At 32.5% G+C, this 23,183-nt stretch overlaps 2 protein-coding genes across 2 annotated transcripts; both read right to left on the bottom strand.

The window, feature by feature from the left end:
* Positions 1-88: 88 nt before the first annotated feature.
* Positions 89-4,369, bottom strand: LOC111015470 (ubiquitin fusion degradation protein 1 B). Its single transcript, XM_022290502.2, has 8 exons — positions 4,286-4,369; positions 3,822-3,846; positions 3,702-3,734; positions 3,475-3,596; positions 3,254-3,384; positions 936-1,159; positions 543-796; positions 89-398 (listed from the first exon to the last, which is right to left on the bottom strand). Exons 1-8 carry the CDS (start codon positions 4,367-4,369, stop codon positions 303-305), a joined length of 969 nt encoding a protein of 322 aa, XP_022146194.2. The 3' UTR covers positions 89-302.
* A 4,545-nt stretch (positions 4,370-8,914) lies between these two features.
* On the bottom strand, positions 8,915-12,050 carry ADC2 (arginine decarboxylase 2). Its single transcript, XM_022290450.2, has one exon. The coding sequence runs from the start codon at positions 11,459-11,461 to the stop codon at positions 9,317-9,319; it is 2,145 nt and encodes a 714-aa protein (XP_022146142.1). The 5' UTR covers positions 11,462-12,050; the 3' UTR covers positions 8,915-9,316.
* Between the last annotated feature and the right edge of the window lie 11,133 nt (positions 12,051-23,183).

Genomic DNA, 23,183 nt, shown 5'->3' with positions numbered 1-23,183 from the left:
TTTCAAGACTCAAAATGTTTTAATGCTTCTTCTGTTAGTATAATGTAATAGGCAGCAGCCAACACAGCGCAAATATCTCACACAAACATGTTGAAAATCTTTCTGATATTGAGAATAGCACCGACTTCTGATTTACGCAATGTACAATTTTTGATATGTAAAAGAAAAAAGATTCTGTGCACGAAAATCTTACATTTCAACTCAATTTTCACTTATGAAACTGTTGCATTGCTCATCACAAAAGCATAGATGAAACAGGATAAGTAGTGTTAAAGTTAAACAATAGATTGCTGATCTAATAATTAACCTCTCAATGAATACTTCTTCCCACCAAAAGGCTGAAACTTGGGCTCTTCTTTCTCTTTGGGTTGCTCTTGTTTACCTTCTTTTTCAGCTTCCTGCGAAACAGATGCATCATAGTCAGTTTATGATTTTGATTATATTTCTTTTGTACAAAAACAAGTACTCGAGAAAAGGAGCAAATGTGGATAATCCTTGTCTATATAGATTAGTTTTTGGTACTACAGAGGAAAATGCCAGACCTTCTTAGTCTCCTTCGGATTTCGGCTTGCATTTCCTCCAAAAACGAGCTTTCCTTGGGACTGCCTCGTAGCGTTCTGAGAGCTCGACCCAGCAGAAGTCTGACCACTAACATTTCTTGTATCAATTTGCTTGTCTTTGGACATTGAAGTTGAAGATAGTGGCGGCTGTTGCTTAGATGGTTTCCCGTCCAAACGCCTTCCAACTCCAGTGAAGGGATTGAATTTGGGTTCAGCTTCTGCAGGGGCTTCTTCCTCTGAGATAAAAATATACACGTATATATATTTTGTTACACTTAATAAAATTTTGAGTCATAATTAGAATATAGTTTGGAATTTCAGTCTAACAGAACAAACTATCATTCTCAGTCGATTATTATCTATATTAGGTCTGACCTTGGATTGGTGCCTTTCCTGTTGGAAGTGGTGCAACTGGCTTTTCAGGTTCCTTGTAATCCAAGGGGGGTGCAAAGTCCACTTCACAGTCAGTCTCGATAATACTTATTGCATTTGAAGGCTTCGTTTCAATTATATCGATGTAATATTTCTTGTTGTTATATGCCACCATGATACTGTCCCCGGTTGTCAAGCATGAAAAATTTCTCAAGGTTGTCTCCAAGCTGTATGACATATACAAGAAAATAAAATGGAGTAAATGAAAGCATCACATCCAATCAAAATGAATATGAATTTGCTTTCCTTGGAATAGTTAGGAAGGAATCGTGATACACACGAAAAAAGCACCAGATTCACACCCATTACTTGGAGTTTTAACAGTGTTACTCTATTTCAAGTGAACTCTTCAAGTTTAAATAATAAAGAACTACGTTGGTCTCCCATGCATTCATCTGCAAGAACATAAGCTGTATATTGATTATGTTAGGGGGAATGGTGCTTGAGAATATGAGGGTCTTTCTATAGGAGCAAGGGAGCAGGCTAAAGGAGCTTATTAATACTAATGTTCATATAACAACTATACACGACATGAAAACATACACAAGAGTGGAGGAGCAGGTATTTTAATTCAACTTAGGGACAAGGATATTACAAGATAGCTCTTCAATTAATCAATAACCAAAAAGATAGGACATAAGCTCTTTGCAAGAAGCTAAGGGTACCTTAATCTGCAACCTATCCTAAATTAAGATTTTAAAAATCCTCGCGTACAAAACTCCCATAAAACGGCAAGAAATTGTATAAAGGGAAATTAAGGCCTCTTCTTCAGGAGGCTCTAACTAATGGTGAAAAATATTTTAATCAGTGTCATCATTCACTCTGTAATTTCATATTACCTATGAAATAGTTTCTTAAAAAGGAAAGAAAAAGGACTGGCAAAGGGAGATCTCTTTCAAAACACGGACCCAAACTCTGCAATAAAGTTCCCACATCACATTAATATTTACACCACCTAATACATTCACCAATGCGACCCAATCTTGAATCCTCGTCTTTGTCAGGTTCCATCAGATGATCATGCTTCGAACACTGAGAACCCCGTTAAAAACCTTCAACATAGAGTTATGATAAGCTAAGGACATCATGCAATCCCAAGAATAAAGCGGCAGAAGGGTGATCCATAAGCTATCGATCTTCTTAGAATCCGACTATGTCCTACCTTACCAATCTTGAGGGAAACAATTCAGTGGGAGCCACCTTGGATATGGTTTCAAAGGAACACCAGTTGTTGCTGCTCGACCCAGACAGCATCCAGAATTCATTAGTCTATGGCACAAGCTTCTTAGGAGCCACCATATCATGAATCACCTCTCTGAACCATGAGGAAAGCACCTTAGAGATGATTATCCAAACTATAATGTGGACATGGAGAACCGTAACGAGGTTTGAAGTGTTTGATTTTTATGAAAACAATCTAAGAAGTGAAACAAACGTTGGTTTCATACTTTTCCTGATAGCTACACTATGATCTCATTTCCTTCAAATTAGATAAAATTAAAAAACATAGACGATGTTCTTAATCACTAACCACCACCTACTTTTTAGCTCTAGTGAACTCATCCAACCTGGGGACTTCATCTAACCTGATTTCCCAAACAAATAGTTGGAACCCTCTTCCTCAAAAGGCCATTTAAACCAAAATCTATTGCCGTTAACAAACTAGGGGACCAATCACAACCTTCAAGAGACAGCTATTTAAAATCATCATTATGAGCATCCAAATAATAAGCTCACAATTTCCTCCTCATCTTCCAAACAAAAGCCAAAATTCTATTAACCATTATTTAATCTGATTAAGAACACGCCTACTCCTTTAAACATTGGCCGTCCTGCATGGGGGGAAAAGATAGTATCTCTTCCTTAATCCATTATAATTAGACTTCTACCTCAAAGACATTTCTCTTCAAGACTTGAGAGAAAGGACTTATTCAATTTAGAACTACAAGGCTCTCTACTCCTCCCTAAGAGCATCAAATAGACCTTGGTTTTCTTGAATTCAAATACTATCCATAATGAGGATCTTCTCAAGTTAAAAATTTTTCAAATATCTCAATATCAAGGCTAATTAGATTTCCACACTTTATTTTCCGAGTAAAGGCAAATCCTAGCAAACCCAAAGTGGAAGATGTATTCCATCATTGTTGGAAGTTGGGCTCCCACATTTTCAGAAAATAACTATTATTAGAGAGAGAGATAGAAGGTTTTGCACAAGTGAAGAAACAAAAAGTAAAAAAACAAATTAATAACCAGTAACTCACATAGCTTTTGGGTTGGATATATCCAAGAAGTCCTTTGTGTGAGGTTGTAATTTAACATAAGTTCCTTTAGGCAGTGTAACATTCTTCACACGCACAACATCTCCCTCCTGTAAAAGCATATTCTCCATCATCTGTACGGGAAACTTAGCCATCAGGACATGTTCTTGGCAGGAAATCACGCTAATAACACAAATAAGTTAAGAAGTGCACTTAGTGACTACCCAATAAGGCATATAGATCATTCCCTCTTCAGCAATGAACTCCAGAACACCACAGTGGGAAAGTCGTTCAGTAACGTCATTCCGAAGCTCAAACAACATCGGATAATCAATATGCAAAGATGCTGCAGATTTTAGTTTAATTTTGAATTATAATTACATAATACATACGGAACAAAAAATATAAAGAACAATAAAAGGAACAAATTCATAGCAAAAGCAGAAAATACCAAGGCGATCAAGGGCTGAAGGAGGCATTATGACTGAAATGAAGAGGTAAACATACAAAGATACATTAGCAAGAATGGAATATTTTGACCATAGAAAGTGACACAAATCATAAAACTTACTTTTGTCACCAGTTTCAATTTGTGGCTGCATTTAAGATGAAATAAACAGGTATTAGACTAAAAAATATGTTATATTTTTAAAGTAGAGACATATTTCAATATACAAAATCAAAGTTTTATCTATATATGACTTAATTCAACAAGCTAAACAACCTAGAAAAGGAGCTACTTCACCCCTCCAACCAAACTGCACATGAGCACATTCGAGATTCAATGAGATCAACATCCTTCTCTTTACTATTTCATTTCAAAAACTTTGTCGATGGGCATAAAAATATGAGAGGATGACTGAAAAAATAGAATGATCTGATAGCTCCACTATTAAGGGACTGAAGGATGATGATGAAATTAAAACCAGCTTTAGCTAATAATTTTTAAATATATATATATATATATATATATATATATATATATATATTAGCTTAAACAAGTAAATGATTGAGCTAAAAAAAATGCTCAGCAACCTTTTCAATGAAAGATGCTGGATAACACCGATATGTTTGCTCAAATGAAGTCCCATGATATCCATATCCGTCAAAGAACTGCATGGCCACAGCAAACATTTAAGATTATATTATATAACACTATTGTAAACTTAAACTTTAAAAAGGAAAAAATAAAAAGAATATATATGCCGACTAACATTTTATTAAGTAATATTTCATGAGTGGTCCAGTGGATAATAGAAACTCAAGTTCTGGATGCTACCACAATTTAAAAATTATGCCTATTTCAGTTCCATATCATAAATTGTATAAGGAAGGGTCTTCATTATAGACTTTCAATGATGGAAAATATGTTACAGAAATCTTCCTATAAAAAATAGTGCAGATTTTTTCAGCCATTCAAATTTTAAGAGTGTTTTTTGGAAGCTTCTGTTTTAAAATGTAGTTTCTTTGATGTAAAAATAAAATAAAATAAAATTTACAAGATATTTTTCAAAAACAACTTTCAAAACAGAAGATGGCAATAGAAAGAATTAGTATTTCGATTTTTTTCATATGTTTCATAACTAACTGTTCACAATAACCATTTTATGATCTGAAATCATATATTTTAAATTAATATATGGGGGAAAATTTTTCATAATGACCTTCTCGAACAGCTCAAAAAATTAGTCTGTAAAAACTCTCTTGAAAACATACCTAAACAACCACTAGATACCAAAATAAACCATAAAAAAATTAACTAGTCCAAAGGGTTTTACAGAAATCCAGCCCTTCTCTAAGATCAAACAAAAGACACACTCTTTTTTCCTTTGGGAGGGAGAGGATTGGCCAAAATATGATTTAAATAACGTTACGTACCATAGTGTAGAAGGTTGCAGAGTATCACACCAAATACTGAACCTACCAATGGCCGTACGAAATAGTTAATAGAAAACAGCTCAAGGTAGAAGACGAAACAATTAGATAAGATAATCTCACTTTAACGAATACCAAGTAAAGAGATAAACATGTAAATCACACAACATCCCATATGCAAAAGAAAAGGTTCTGAAACTCTCATAGTTTATTCAGAACAGAACAAGCACAGACCTCAGCGCGCACACAAACACACAAAAAACCAGGTCAGGTCAGATATGGATCATCACAAGTGATACATAAAGAAGCTCAACTTCATCAATCACCATATACATAAGCAAGGTTCAAAACCCTTAACCATAGATTTGGAGCGAAAATGTGGGGGCAATTGGATATGCTACAAGTCTCTTCTCTTCTCAATTATTCCCTTTCCAAACCAAAGGAAACGACGGCCTTTACTGCGATGTAAGCTTAATATAGCTAGTTCATCTTGAAAAATATACTATTATCCAGTATCCACAAGCAGAAGCAAGAAAATTGAAGGGACAAAAACAAAGAGCCGCGATATGAACGAATCGGAGCTAATTGGCGACGGAATTTTACAGAAACCAAAATCTGATTTGCAAGGAGAAACGCAATATGAAAATTCTGGAGAATTTGGTGAGATCGAATAAAAACCCTAGGAGTAAAAGCAGTGAGAATGGTGAGAATGGAATTGCAGTACCTCAATGGAGGAGACGAGAGAGAAGCTGTGACCGACCTCTGCAACTCAGACCAAAGCGGATGCCGTCGAAAAGGTCAAGATTTGTCATTATAAATTAAATATAATTATATTCATTTATTTTTCATTCTATTCTTTCTTTTCTTTTTTAATATATTAAATTTTTTTTAATACGCAGAATGGTGGGTTTGTAATTCAAAAAATGTGTTTCTGAAGATATATATATATATTTTTTTAAATATGAAGATAAGGAATTTAGAAGAAAACAAAATCGAATTTTTGTTTTCCCAATATTTGAAAATATATTTGGTGTGGTTATCTTATAAAAGAATTTCAAATTTCAAGTCGTAATTTGAATTTTGTATTTTCTAATGCATTAAAGAACGTTTAATTAAAATGTAACTTTATTTTATAGTAAAATCAATCAAATAGGAAAAATTGAAAACATTGTTTTATAATTATTTTATTGTTCTTAAATTCTCTTAAAATAATTAAATAAATGATAAATCAAATAGAAAAAGGTTTAAATTATATATCTTTTTTAAATAAATGATATTTATATTATTTTACATTTTAAATAGTATATTTATTTGTACAAAAACAAAGAAAACATTATTTTATCATTTTTCTAAATGAGGTATTTTGGAGCATTATTTCCAAAAATACCCCACCAAATTTCCTGGAACTCTTTGATTTTTAAAAGATAAAAATGAAAATGGATCATAACCCAAACGGGACTAAGAATAAATTCCTCGCCCTATCACTTTTCTCCCTCGACATTTTTTTTAATATAACAGTAAAATTTTCTATTGAAATTGTTAATAAGAATCGATATATTATTTAAAATAGAAACTAATACAAATACTATTTTTTCATAAACATATTTATTGATATTTAATTATTATTAAAAAATAAATTAAAACTTATGGATTAAAATATAAAAAAATTCATCTAGTTTGGGTGAGCTTGACCCTTATAGTACCTTGGCCCAAATTTTGGATTTTCTACCTAAACGATTGTAAGTCTACTTATGTATTTCTACATTATCAAATATCAAGTTATAAATATCAAAATAAAATAAAAATATCTGAAGAATGAATAATGAATGACACATAAAAATAAAAATTAGAGATATTTATTTAAACTTATGGATAAAACATAAGACTCGCCCATTTTTGTTTTAGAATTTTCACATAAAATTCAACCATAGAAAAGTAAAAAACTATAAGCCGCAGTTAACACCATATGTTAGTCGGGCTTGGGCTTGACCTTCGGCCCAGCCCATATTTTAAGAGACCTGACCTAAGCCCAACTTGGCTTAGTTTAAGCTCCTCATTTGAAGGCCCCGGATAACCATCAAAGCCCAACTTGACCCTTTTGCCAAACCACTCACAAGATTTTATTATTATTTTTTTGTTTTGTTCTATGTAATTCCAACATTTTAGTCGAAAATATATTTCTTAACCAATGTTCATTAACAAATGACTCAACATTTTGGTCCAATTACAAGTTTGGTCTTTAGAAATAGAGTTGTCCCTGGTGTTAATTAGTGTTTAAACTTTCAAGTATATGTCCAATAAAGTTGTAACACTTCTTAACAATTTAAAGATGTATTAGATACAAAATTCAAAATAATTTATTAATCACGACATTCAAAAAATAAATAAATGCTATGGCTTCTCTTCACAAATACTCTCCTTCAAAAGGCACCATAGTTGCTTTGTGTTGAGACAAGTCAATCGACGTTTTGGTCTTTAAAAGGTAAGAAGGTGCACACTTCTTTTTCACATTAATTTCATATTATTAACCACGTTAACATGAGATAAAATATATATATTTTTTAAATATAATTATCGCTGTCATCCCCTTTAGATGATCTCTTTCGGCTTACCTAGTAATCTCTCCTCTTGATCAATCTCCACCCTCGGACTCAACATAAAATGGTACCACGTCACTGCCCAAACCACAAGATTATCAAAAACCAACCTGAATACAAAAGGTACGCTTCTTAAACTCAAAGGAGTCATGCAATAACATGATTTTTCCTCCAACAATACCAACCTGAATACGAAAGGTACACTTTTTAAACTCGATGAGCTATGCAATAACATGATTTTTCCTCCTACAATACCAACGAGTGTGATTCCGTCAAATCAACTGTCTCTCAATAAACACACACATATACAAGGAACGTGTTGAGAATCTTTTTTTAGTACAACAAATGTCTTTGCTCATATATCTTTTGATTATGAAAGAGTTAAAAGGATCAACTTTTCATAGTCTCCCTAATACACCAGGATGCTCAAAGAGGAGTCCAGAATGAAATCAGATACAGAGAAAAAGAAATCAACATAGAGAGATTGATTCTTCTGCGGAAGCCAAGTAAAAAAAAAAGTGTTAAAATTTCATTACAGTGATGCTTTTTCACACCCATCATCAAGTGGACTCTAGATTTCACCTTTACAGATTTTATATATATATTTTTTGGTTTCAAAAGTATGAAACTAGTATATTCCAACTTGTCTTTTGTTCTGTTTCTCTCCTTCCCCATACTCACATCAGAGGCCCATCATTTTTGCCAAATTTCTTAATATCATTAATACAGGCCTAAAATAGAATTTAGAAAAACGATTAAATTACATGAACAGGAGAATCTACCTCACAATTCAGTTCGTTGACCACAGGACCAATTTGAGGCTGAAAAATATTGGGCAGAACCATCAGTCAGTTTGTGGACACCAAACCCATATCCATTTTATTTGCAGATAAGCTCCATCCAAAGCCAAATCTCCACTCCCATCAAAACACACTATACAATCAAAAGATATAATGACAATACCCCTTCCCTTGCTCGTCATTTATTGATGGATTTTTCTTTCGTCGCAAGCTAATTCGGAAATGTCGTCAACCGAAAGCCCTGTACTGCTTCACAACCTGAAAACAAGAAACAAACTCGGCCCTCTATCATACAGCAAAGGCATAATATAAATGTTGTTTCAGAAGAGAAGAGGGAGGAAGAATCGGTGCAAAGATACAATGGATTTTAAGTGAGGTTGCACCATAAGAAGTTGAGATCTGAAAAGAAAAATAGCTATTGACAGCTTTTTTTTCTTTCTTTTTCTTTTCTGATGGAAGGAAACTCAAGAGTCTACATAGTGACAAAAGAGAGAACAAGATCCGAATTTACAAAAGGGTGGATTCGGTTCCCATCCCCTCTTCTCTGTACTAAAAAAGGAAAAAAAGAAAGGCCAAAGGAAAAGGAGCATGCTGCTATTGCTGTGCTCTCATGACCCTTTGAAACACACCAAGAAAGTAAAAAAGGGGGTTCTTTTTTTTTCATTTTTTTCCAAATAAAAAAAGGAAATTAATGGAAATACATCGACGGACCCAAATGGACAACAAAAACAGACCCACTAGAGAAGAAAGCAATAACTAAATAGGGATGGCTGAGACTAAGTCTTAATACATTCTCAGGCGTAGCAGTAAGTCCACTGCTCGCCATCGCCAGCACCAGAATCCACAGCACCGTTATAATCATTCTCGTTGCAGCAGGAAGAAGGACTGGCCAAATAAGGCATGTTGCGGAAGGACAGGGCCAGGCTGCTGGCAATGCCCCCACCACCATCCTCCTCCTGCCCGAATTCCTCCGCTCGGTGCTTGAGGGTCTCGAACATGAGCTCGGGCTCGTGCTGCATCACTCGGAGGACGTCCCCGCACGATGGCCCTGGCACAGTGCGAGTGACCGCAAAGCTATGCGGCCCATCACTCTGCATCACCCGAACCACACTCGGGCCACCAAACAGGTTGTGAACTCCACCGAGAGCCTCCTCATAAGCCCCACCCAGAAACATCCCAAGATAGTATCGCCCACCTCCACCAGACAAATTGCCATTGCCTTCCAGCTCATGCAAAGGCAAGCTCGACTCACCACCAATGAACTTATCGATCTTCCCATCGCTGTCACAGGTTAAATCAGACAGAATACCCCTCACAGAAGGTCTCTGATCAAGACGATGAATTGGGACTATTGGAAACAGTTGCTCAATACCCCAGTAATCGGGGATTGAGGTAAAAACAGAGAGGTTCATATGGTAAGTTCTCACAGAGTCCAGCTCTCCAACTGCCTTCGAAACGAGAGCACAAAGCCCATCCACCGCAGCCAATTGTTCCATTCCCAAACACCCATCCTTGAATTTCTCAACGCAGCGTTGTTTCAATTGATCTGCATAAAGCAAGCATGTCTTGTACTCACCCATATATGCTGCAGCCGAGAGGTTCTGATAATCGAGACGAGCATCATCTGTAAGCCCATCGACAAGATACTGCAATTCAAGCGAGTTCATGGATGGGACCTCATAAGTGCTAGCAGAAACGGCCTCAAAAATCAGAACAGAGTGATGAGAGACAATTGCCCGGCCGCTCTCGCTGCAGATTATTGGGTGCTTCACGGACCTACGGTCGCAAGCGCAGCGAACTGCTTCAACAACCGTAGAGGCATACTCTCCAAGCCCATAAGCAACAGATAACTCAGAGTCCGCAGACTTGGAACCGTCATAGTCAATTCCCAGACCACCTCCAATGTCAACAAATTGCATATTGGCACCAAGACGAACCAATTCACAATAGATCTGAGCAGCCTCACCAACGCCATCGGTGAGCAAGGCAGTGGTGGGGATCTGGGATCCAATATGAAAATGTAGCAATTGCAGGCAATCAAGCATATCGGCATGTTCAAGTTTCCTAACCACGCGAAGAATCTGCGTGGTGGTCAGACCAAACTTCCCTTTCTCGCCTGAGGTAGACCCAAAATGGCCGGCATGTTTAGTTCGCAGCTTCGCACGCATGCCAATCACAGGGCGAACCATCAGCCGTTTGCTCAAATCAATAACCAAATCAAGCTCTTCTTCTTGTTCGAGCACAATCACCGTGTTCAGAGCGAGCTTCCTCGCGATAAGCGCCAGAGAAATGTACTCCGCATCCTTGAATCCATTGCATACCAGAAGAGCATCTCGGTTCCCTTTGCACAAACAGCTCATTGCGAGGAGTAGCTCTGGTTTGGATCCAGCCTCCAGGCCAAAACGGAAGGGAGATCCGAATTTGACGATGTCTTCAACAACGAACCGGTCCTGGTTGCACTTGACCGGGTAAACACCCTGGTAATGAGAATCATAGCCCTGAGATTGAATGGCATAGTCGAATGCCGACTGGAGAGACTCCAGACGGTTCTTCAGCACGTCGGGAAACCGCACAATAAGAGGAAGCTGCAAGCCCAATCCGCCGGAGCAAATCGGATCTGAGGCCTTCTTCACAATTTTCAGCAGATCAATCTCCTGATGGGCCAAGGTCGCCGTACCATAAGGACGAACAGTAATGTTTCCAGAGCCATTGACAGAGAAATAAGGCGCACCCCATCCGTCGATCTTGTAAAGGGCAGATGAAAGAGCAGGAGACCAATTGGAATTATCAGCAGCAGCGGTGGCAGCGGCACGGTTGAAGATGGTAGTCTCCGGAGGTCCGCCGGAAAACAATACCGGCGACGGAAGAGAGCTATCCCCAGCAAAAGCGTAGCCAGGAGGAGCTGCAGCAGCGTCCACGCAATAAGCCAGGGCCGGCATCTCTCCCTCGACGGATCAAGAAATTAATAAGAAAATGGGAGAGGAAGAAGAAGAAAAAAAAAGGAAAAGAAAAGTTAGAAGATTGTTAAAGGAATGAAAGATTCGCAGTTTGTGCAAGTGGGGGCTTTAAAACCCGCCGAGGCCGAGGCCCCGGCTACCCCCCCAAAAGAAGCAGAAAAATTAGCTATTGCCACCGCCAAATTCACCACGCTCCCCTATAAACTTCCGATATCCCACCGCGGATCGCTCAGAAGAAGAATTTCAACACAGAGAAACACGAATTAAAGCTACGAAATCCGGAACAAACACTCAAATTTCGAGCACCGAAACGGCCTTCACCATGCAGATCTGGGACGCGAAAAAGGAAAGAAAAAAGGGATTACAAAAATCAAGAACAAAAAGAAGGAAGAGATTGAAATTCCTCGAAGAACCAGAACGGAAAAAGGATGGGAAAATTTTCCGGGAAAAAGGCAGGAGAAAAATAGACGGAAACCTAACGGAGAAAACGCGGAGAGAAATGGGAATTGGGGATTGGGAAAGCCTCGGAGACGACGGATGCGTTAACGAGGTTAGGATGAGCGAGATTTGCATGCACAAGCCAGCGCCTTTTTATAGGAGAATGTCTCTCGGGTTCGGGTAGGATCTTGGAAGCCCGTGGACCCGGGTAATGACCCGGTTTTATTTTTCATTTATTTATTTTTATTTTTTCCGATTTTAGTACTGAGATTCTCTTCAACTGTGGACTAATCAGCGTCGGGTTGCCGCGTGGCCTACTTTCATGCGGGACCCTCCAATTCCATAAGCAAATACATCTCCCGAGGCTTCGCCCTCGGGTTATCCATGCTTACGTGGCGATATTTTGTATTTCTCTTTTTAAATATCGCGATATTGTAAGGCCAACGAGATTCACGATGAAGGTGGCACGAAGTTTCGTGGGTTTTGGTGTTGTTGTGGCGGACCGTCAGGATCTTGCCACGTCATTGGTCTCTCCCCTCAATTTTTTTTCTATCAGATCAAATTAATAAATTCTTTTTGTAGCCCATCTTTGAATTGAATCATGAGTTTCAAGAAGTTTGAATTATATATATATATATATTTTTCTTTCTTTTAATTATTATTATTGTTGTTATTTAGGAGGTCCAAACCAACTCGTGTGCACCTTTATTAATCTCACGCAATCGCAGTTAATGTTATTATTATTTTTTTTAGAAAATCTTATTACAGTACACATAAAATTAATTTCTAGATAGATGACAATTATGAGATTTTAACTAATTATCTTTAAATTTATTTGATTTATTTTAATTTCTTTGAACAAATGAATAATCTATGATAGTTTGTATGTCTAAGAACTCCAAATATATTATATTTTGAAGGTTTAAATTATATTTACTTTCCTTTTTTTTCTTTTGTCTATGAATGTCTATTTTAATCTTTCGTAGTTCTAATTTTGATCTATTTTGAATTATGTATTTCATAATGTTAATTTGGGTCTCTTTTAAATTAAATTATAAATTTAGTTGTTCAACTTAAAAAATTGTGTTTAAGAAGTCATTGAACTTCTGTTTAATAAGTTCCTAATTCATTTGTCATTTCTTTAATTATTCACGGACATGATGCAACATTGAAATATCACAATCTTATCCTACACAAAATTTAGTTTAGGTGTATGAATTTTTTTAAATCGTCAACAAAGTTAGGGATTTATTCTAATAAAATTGAAAGTTAGTGCCTATTAGACCTAATTTGTAATTTTACCATTCTTTAGGTTAAAAAGGACCATTTTGATTTTTACATTTTTCAAATAAACAAAAGATAAAAATACCTGAGCAAAAAGTTGCCTTTAGACAAAATTTTATTCTCTAGATCCCTTTTAATTATTTAATACGGAAACTAAATTCATTTTAAGACCTATTGCTGCTTCAGTCACATACGTCTATTGATCGAGTCGATGAAAAAAAAAATTTTATGGTCAAATTTTCTGTTAAAAAATTAGAATTTTCATGCACATGTTATGTTATATTCTATAAAATAGTAATAACATTAATCATCAAATTTATTTTGTATGCAGAGTTGAACTAAAATAAGATATTTGAATTATTTGAATATAATGTTGTTTGAGGTAAAATTCAACCTAACACGTGGACCAATAATTTCGATAATACTCGAATTGCTTATCTAATCAAAAGGAGAAGATCGACCTACACTTAAGACTTAGCTTAAACCAAACCAATTGGAGAATTACCTAAATTCTTGTCAATCGACTTGAGGATACCGACATCAGGTCTGATAGCCCGTAACCATCTCAACCTCATGTGAGAGCACTTCCAACAGACTTGTAAGTCCGCTGCTTATGAAATGAACATCACTTCTGCACAAGTATATAATTCTGTCATACTCAACTCAAACTCGAACCAATTTAAGCTTCAAAATGTTTGTTCCTTCTATGTCGTTTCTTACCTTGCATAGCTCGTTCCTCCATATCTCATCCGATTGAAAATATAGCCAACCTGATCCTTGTAGAATTCAACCTCGGATTTGTTTTACTACTTTTCTAATGAAAATGATGGTCTTTTATTTAGATTTATTTATCTATTTTCACATATTAAACAAAAATTCGTCGTTCAATATTATTCTTTTAACGAATAGTATCATGTTCCATTTGATAAAAAATAATATTTGCAGATCTTGATTCAACCATGTACTAAAGTTTATTATAAAATATCTAAAAATTGTTTTCAGTTAATCATGATTCATAAGCACTCCCCGATGTATTAAAAAAATGTGTTTCCATTGACTATATATACATTCAAAATAAATCATTTTGTTTTTACTTGTATGTTTCTAATAATTAGTATTAACATCAATGTTTTTTCTTAATTTCAAAATGGTGTTATAAATTATAAATCATTATACTAATTGTATTTGTATCATCTCTTTTCTCAATTATATTATATGTAATGAAGTAAATGTTGATTTTTAAGTCACTATTAAAAAAAAAAAAGTAAAGTTATTATTGCTATACTCCAATACTCCAATAAGAGTTTATCAACATTTCTACCATTTATTTACATTTTTATCTAAAGTTGAAAATAGTTTTTAGAAAACCACAATTTAAAATTAATTTATTAGGTGGTCTGATTTTTTTAAAAAGATTTCTACTAATTTATTAAGTATGATGTCTGACCATTTAACTTTACCATCATGCAATTTTAACATATGATTAGAAAATGTTAATAAACTAAAAGGGACTAAATTAAAAAAATAATAATAAACTATAAAAATTAAAAAATTTTAAAAATATTCTCAAATAGTAGAGATTAAAATTAAAATTTATCTTTTATTAAATACTCCAGTATCTATATATGCATCATAGCCAAACTTGCACAAATTTACCAAATACTTTAAAAATAGTTAATAAATTACCAAATATATACATTCCATTCTATAAATTATGTGTTTGTATTTAAAAAGAAATGTAGGAAATAACAATATTTCCAACCTTCAATATTACCTAAACACAAATATAGAGTTTAGAAAAAAAATTATCAGTTCAACAAATGTAGTTATGGTTAATCTAGACATAGTTGTAGTTAAAACATATATTTATGATTAAAAGGTTGTGAGTTTGAATATCTAAAAAAAAATGAGAAACAACAAAAAGAATAGTAATATGTTATACTGCACCTAAGAAAATTGCAGTTGGTAACAAAAAATCTTTTATGTATTTCAAAACAAGTCACTTATTTGTTAAAATTTTAAATATAGCAAAAATTTCACTTATATCAATAGTATACGAGATATTCATATCAGTAGTATATCAGACACTCATATCAGTAGTATATCAAAAGTAATCACGTACATATATGAGTAGTCATATATATATTACAAATATATATCATTTGGATAAAGTTGTCATTTTAAAATTGGACCTCCATTTTTTAGTAATATATTTTAAAATATAGACTTTTTTTAAAAGAAAAATACGAAAATAAACTAAAAATTAAGGACAACCAAATAGTATTTAAACCTTCTAATTATTATTATTTTACCAAACCACAATAAAAAATCTTAAGAAGTATTTAAATTTTTATTTTTGTTTGGAGATTATCTTAAAAAGTACTTTTAATAGACTAATAATATTTTCGATCATTTCAAGACTACTTTTAATTAAAAAAAAACATTAAAAAAATCATGGATAGATAATGCCCTCATAAATCATCTTTAATCTTTAATGTTGCAGGATTATTCCACGATTTACGGAAGGATTAAATTGGAAGTTTCCACACATTGACACGTTTTTCACCACCCCTTATTTTACTGTCTTCACTTTATTTTCAAATAACTGCCGCCAGAAAAATATACTAATTTTGTCATTAAATATTTAAAATTAAACGGAAGAAATATAAATATAAATATAAATAAATAATACATATATATATATATATTTTTTTTCTCTTTGAGTTGTCAATTTTTTTAGTTGTGTTGAGGATCCATACCAACCAAATATTTTCCTAACATATTTTAAGCCCTATTACCTTTTTTTTTTTCTCAAAAAATCCCTAAATTACATTTGACTCTTAATGTTATAGGAAAAAGATATTGAAATTTTAACTTTAATTTAAAGATAAAGTATGACTAAAATTATAGAAAATTAAGATGTTAAAATTTAATTTTCATTCATTTATCAATTTCACCTTTTTATTTGTTAATTTAAATATGATTCAACCGACTTAAATATGAATAACTTTTTAATAAGTTGAATATTCGAATTCATACCCTAAATTTATAATATATATTCTAAAAAAAATGTTAACATTGTCCCCATATTTCTAAAATTTCAGTTTCTTTTGGCAAATCAATTTATTAATCTCAATAATTCCCATCATTTTAAAAATCTAGTACAGAAAAGAAAAAGGAATCATTCTAATTTCTAATTCTAACACAACACTGATGATAATCAACAAATTTCAACACCTAGTAATAAAAAAAGTCAAAAAAAGTAAATTTGACATAAAAAAAAAAAGAAGAAAGACAAATAAAGTAATTTGGTTGGAATAGTACTCCGAATCCATTTTAAGTTTAGTCATTCCACTTTATAAAATATTTTTAATAATTCTCTAAATTTTCAAGTTTTTTTATATAATATAGATTAGAAGTAACTAAAATATTTAGTATATTTACAAATATATAAACAATTTTTGGATTTGAAATCTAATTTTTAATTATATTGATTTTACCCTTTTAAATTATCGAAAATGGTATTTCAAATAAGGTGTATATAATGATTATATAACAATGTTATCAATTCATCCAATAATATAACAAATTAGGTATATTAATGATATATCAACATTCATATCAAGTACAGAATACATGTGTTTAAGTTATAAAAAAGCATAAATTTCATCTAAAATCTGTAAATAACACAATATAATAAGAGAAACTAATTATAGTAAAGAAAAATAATATATCAAGTGTATTGGTTATATCGTTGACACATCAACTCTCATAATCAAGTATATCTAATTATGTATATGTATAAGGTATATCATTATTTGAGATTTATGTTCTTTAAGGGTATGTTGGACTTTTGCTTATTCTACGTGGGTTAACCTTCCATATTTTACAATTTTTAAAAAATTGAAAAGTGGGTGTTACTTCTTCAAACACCCGTAATAGATTTTTAAACTTTGAAAAGTATCCAAGATTCATAAATTTTTGTATTGGATATGTTAGAGCCTAGACACTTCGTAAAATTTAAGAATCTAATCAACGTACCATTGAAAGTTGAAAGACTTATTAGATATCTTTTAAAGTTGAGGATCCATCCGATACCTTAAAGTCCAGATACCAAATTTGTAATTTTATCGATATTTTTATATATTTTTTAATATTTTAAAAATAATATAGGGATAATCTTTAAAAGAAACGGAACAAATCTTATCTCTTGCAAGGGACGGCCGAACGGTTGGCGATTTTGAATGGTCTGGTCCTAACCCTCAACACGTTACGTTCTTGTTTTGTCCTTTTTTTTTTTAATTTATTTTCTCTTTAATTCACTTTTTTCAAAATTGTAAATTATTCGACGCGCAAATTACACGTAAATAAGGCCTAGGAAGTAGGAACCTGGGGATATTTCGTCAAAAAGTTTTCCGAAAATAAATATTTTAAAAAAATCCTTAAATCCTAAATTAAATATGGGCACGTGGAGCATAACTATAAGGAGGTGTCTCGGAATTTGGATTTTGGGTCCCACACTTTGACGGCTCGTCAAACCATTTTTAACGGACGGGGCCACTGATGGGATCTTTTCTGCGTCTTTCCCGTCATGACGGCCGGAACCGTCATCTGCCGTTACTAGGGTTTCCCAACCGTTTCGTGCTCGTGGGAGGTGGGGCCCGCCATCCATTATTATTATTATTTTTTATTTATTTGCAAGTTTGTTGTTTTGGAAAATGGACTCTTTCCATTAAACAAGTGTTGAAAAAGTGAATCTTTTTTAGTTTTTTTTTTTCTTTATTGATATGATAAAGACAATTTTTCTTTTTTAAACCAACTTAAAATAAATTAATATTTGAGAAACTCGTATTTTTTTTTTCAAATAACATTCGTCCTTTTACTAAATAAGATGAAAAGTTGAACAAGGTACTCACTTTTATAATTTTTTTATTTTTAAAATATTACCATATAGATTTTTTTAATTACAGCTGAAGTATGCTTTCTTTGACATTAATTGTTGGTTGGACTTTACAAACATGACACTTTTAATTATATGACATTTTTTTTAGTGAAGTGTTAGTGTGACAATCTGCTTTCTCCCTTTCTCTTCTTTCTCTCTTCTCCGTCCTCCTCTCTCCTTCTCCCTCCTCTCAACAAATTCATTGGCGCTAAATTTTCGTCACTTCGCCCATTGCTATATGCCGCTCTTTGTCATACTCCATTTGAATCTGGAACGAATGAATGAAGCTTTTGTTTCTTCCAACTCACGCATTTTAAATTTGTAAATTCTTTGTTCATTTTAAATCTACAACGAATTAAAAAGCTTCCTTTATTCCATATTTGAAGAGAGGAAAACAATCGGCTATGATAAATCTATGGGAGAAGAAGGGAAACATAGAGGAGGGAGGGGAAGAGACAAAGAGGGAGCTATCACATCAATCGTCCAATCAACAACGTAAAAAATACCGCATAATTTGAATCATAACATCCGCGTTCCATCGAATCAATTAAATATCAATAAGTTTAGAGACTATTTAAACTTGTTTTTTAAACCTCGGAGACCAAAATGTTCCTTTTAAAATACTTAAGTAGGATTAATTACCATACTTTTTCAAAATTTTAATACTGAGCAGTAGTTTTGAGAAATTCTAAAAATAGATTAAGAAAAGCACTTAAAAAATACTTTTAGTTAATTAATTTTTGTTCTCAAAATGCTTAATAAAACACTTCTTACTTTCTTTTTTTTTTTTAAATTATCCCAAATTGAGGTTAATAGGAATATGGAATATGAATGAAGAGGCCATGGTGTAAGGGAAAGGGATGTGTGCTTGTTTTACCCGCAAACCAAACGCCCATGTGCTTTGAATATTTGACATACTTCCTTTCCTCAGGGCTCCGCCACCCACTCCCCTTTCTCCTCACGACCCGACAAAACCGAATACGATCCACAATTATCATCTATTCAAGCATAGTTTAATTGATTAAGATATTAAATAATGTTCTTTTTCAAGATCGTACATCCAAATTATTGTATTTACTAGAAGATTAACGATGAAAATTAGATTAGTTTTTAAGTAAATCAACATATTTGGAAGTTGATGACTAACACAATTGGCTTATAAAATAAAATTTAATTAAATTGTATAATGTCTCAATTTATTTAGTTTGTAAAAATTTTTTTAAAATTTATGTTCATTTATCATTAAGTTCAGTGTCTAAATATTTTCACTTTTTTATTATATTTTCAAATTCTTTCATTAATATTGTTATCAAACACACAAAACACATGGGCGAATCTTTGAATGCCATGAAGGTGGAGGACCAAAGTCCAAATCCGATAGGCCGAGATGGGAAAGCCCATGTGTCACCAAGACGAGCAATCTTTCTCGTCCATTCTTCTTGGACAAAGAATATCCAACGATATATCTATTGACATTTGACGGAAGTACAAGCTAGGCATGATAGGGCGAAGGAAGTATGATTTCACCTATCTATAACAACCTGCCCAAAACTCTACCCAATCGTACCGCCTAGCTTTCCTAGAGCACTATCTCTTAAAATGTTCCCTATAAAAGGAGGAGTCAAACAATTCTCAACATCTTGTACCATATTCATGCTCTTCTCTTGATCATTTTAGGCATTAGAGTGTATTAGGTAGAGCACCAAATTGGTGTTGAGTTCGATCTTACAAGTAACGCACACGCTAGCACATAATCTTTCATCAACCATACGAATAGATGGAATTTCGGCACAACAAATACTATGTTTTAAGTGGCTAAAATAGAAGAAGCTTTCACTACCCAATATACCCTTTTTTTTCCCTACCATGCATTTATTATGTTCTTTTCTTTGAACCAAACAAACATCTCACTCTTTTCAACTTTTATCTCCAAACAATTCTTGACTTTTGACGTTTTACGCGTCTGTTCAAGCAAATACATATTTCGCTTGTTTTTATTTTTAAAATTATAATAATATGTTATTACTAATTATATGTTTTTTTAGTAATAACGAGTAGATAAATTAAGGTCAATTTACAGTATAGTTCACGTGGTTAAGATATATATTGAAATTTAAACCTTCAAATTTTTTAGATATTGAAATTTTGACTAGTTAAATTAAACTTCAATCGACTATGTATACGAGCTAAATTGAAAATTTTTAGTAACATATTGAAATATAAAAGTTATGCAAGTATTAAATTTTTAATATGATATAGATCATCATATTTATATAGATTTAATTGAGTTGGAAGTCAACAAATATTCAACAATATTATTAATCGAAATGGATCTTTTATAGTAATTTTTCTCTTTTATAAAAAAAGTTTATCTTCTTAAAAATAAAAACGATATATGGCTAATTTTTTAGTATAGTTCAACTGGTTAATAATACACATATTCTCGACTAAAAGGTTGTGGATTCAAATCCCCTTCTCACATGTTGTCGTACTAAAAAAACGATAAATGAAATTTAGTTGTGGTTGAATGTATATTAAAGACAAGTTTGAAAATTTTGGATTGTTAGGTTACTTTCTTATCTTAAGATAAAGACATGTTTGAATTAAGGGTTTTTAAACTCTAAAATTACACCATCATACTTGTTTGTTTGGTTACATTCTTATTTATTGTTTCTCGTTTCAAATTTCATAGTTATTTTATTTTTTGTTTATTCTTTAAAAAAAAACTGGTAACTATTTCTTATTTTTTTTCCTATCTTTGTAATTGAAAAAGGAAAAAGAAGCAACCATGTAGTTCTCTATACTTTTTAACTTAAAAAAGAAAAAAAAAAGTAAAGTTTTATATGAAAAATATTTTTTTAATTAAATATTCAAAATTTACATATTATTTGTATTTAAATATGAATAATGCATTTTATAACTCAATAATGATAAAATAAATCTTTTATTTCATATATATTTTTTTAAAATTAAAAATTGGAAACATAAACAAAAATTTTGATCTTGTTCCCAAAATTTCTACATAAATTTAGAAACGTTTCTCAAAATTAAAAAATGAGAAACTTGAACATTTACCAACATATATGTTTCTAAAAACCAGAAAAACAGAAACACCACCCATCACAACCCTAAAAATTTAACCTATAAAATTATTAGTGATGGTTTAATGAGATTGGATTATATAGAATGTATTGGTCAAGATTCAATTAATATAAAGTCCAATTTATTTAAGATCTTTCATGAAAGAGTCAAAGAAGCTACACCACTTAGAATCTAAATTAAAAAAACATGTCTTTGTCGAGCTATTTGGAGCAATTAATATATTTGGTCAATAAAGTTTTCCCCCCACTTACCCTCTCATCTTTTCCACCTTCACGTTCAATTGTTCCTTCTTTTGCATCATTAAAATTATAAAAAGAAAAAAAAAAACATATATGCGACATTTAGAAACAAGGGAAAATTATTATTTTTGTTATGAAATCAAGTAGGGAAATTGAAATTATTATATTAAATTAGTATTTGGTGGAAAATAATAAAGCCCAATTAGGTAGATTTTGAATTATATATAGTCCATATTAATGACAAATTGTATAATTGTCTCAAAATCAATATAGTTCATATATTCAAGGACATAATTAACTTTTTTAAAAAAATGATTTAAATGTTTTTTTATTCTTATATATACTTTTAACTCGATCTCTAGACTTTCAAAACATCCCTTTCGATTCTTATATTTTTAGTTTTTTTGGTCCATTTTATTCTCTAAGTATTTGATTTAGTCATTGTACTTTTCAAAAGTGGTTGTTTGGTCCATTTATTTTCTTTTTTATCTCATACTTTCAATCATAATTTAAGCGCGACACGACACCACATTCAATTAATATCTTGAAATATAGTTATGCCTTTGTATTAAAATATTTCAATTATGTTTACAATCTGTGTTAATATTTTTCAAATAAGAACCAAAACGGTTATTTTTAAAAAGTAGAAGGAACAAAACAAGTTTGGGAAAAGTACAATGACTAAAATAGATAATAATTGAAAGAATAATAAAAAAATAGATATTTTAAAACTACATTATAAAATAGATAGAATTTAAATAAAATTAAAAAAAAAAAAAAACTTAGTAACAATATTTTTAAAAAACAGAAATAAAATAGTGTAACATAACATTTAATTTGAATAAAATTTTGAGTGGGAGACAAGGGCGATGCTTGAAGCGTGCATCTGGACAGGCTTGTCCTGTGCTTTCCAGCGACGGAGCTGGTGCAGGGTATGGGCATTTCGGTCCTTTCACATACCAGGCAGAAATCACGGGGAGCGTACGATAGAGTGACGGTTCGGTGTGGCTCACGAATGACGTGGCAGCACCCAATGGGTCCGTGAGGATCCAATGTAATCTCCATCTTACGTCAAACAGTGATCAAGTGGATTCTCATCTTTCGTTGAGCAGTGGGTCCCACTGAACAACGTGGGCCCAGATTCCCCGTCCATCCAAGATCCTGCCATTTTTATTTCCCTACCCACCCAAGACGTGTTGGTACATCATTAACCGGTTAAAATATATATTTTTCCTACTAAAAAAATAATATCGTGTGATCTTATTTAGTTTTAGCTTAGTTTTTTGTCCCGAACTTTGGAAATATTGCATATTTGGTACATTCACGTGGTTCCCGTTTTAATTTCGACCGGGTTCCTATAACATTATTTTCTAAAAATTTACCAAAAGAAAAAAAAAATGATGAGTACTTTTCAACTCAAATTAGTTCATTTTCAACCCGTAATTCATTTTTAGTTTAAATATTATTTTGGCCCTGAACCTTTTATTTTAATTTATTTTAATCTCTATACTTTTAAAATGTACTATTCGATTCATGTATTTTTTTTTAATGTTTGTTCATTTTAGTTCTAATACTCTAAAAAAGTTTGATATGATTCATGTATAGTTGGAAAGTAATTAATTTTGTCCCATTTGCAAAATTTTAACACTTCAAAACTTTTTATACGTTTAAAAAATTTAGTTAGTAAATATAGTTAGTA

The sequence above is a fragment of the Momordica charantia genome (assembly GCF_013281855.1).
Source record: "Momordica charantia cultivar OHB3-1 chromosome 2 unlocalized genomic scaffold, Mcharantia_2.0 BLBB01000002.1, whole genome shotgun sequence".
NCBI classification, from domain to species: domain Eukaryota; kingdom Viridiplantae; phylum Streptophyta; class Magnoliopsida; order Cucurbitales; family Cucurbitaceae; genus Momordica; species Momordica charantia.
Note: the sequence above shows the minus strand (reverse complement) of the source record. Positions and strands in the feature narration are given on the sequence as shown.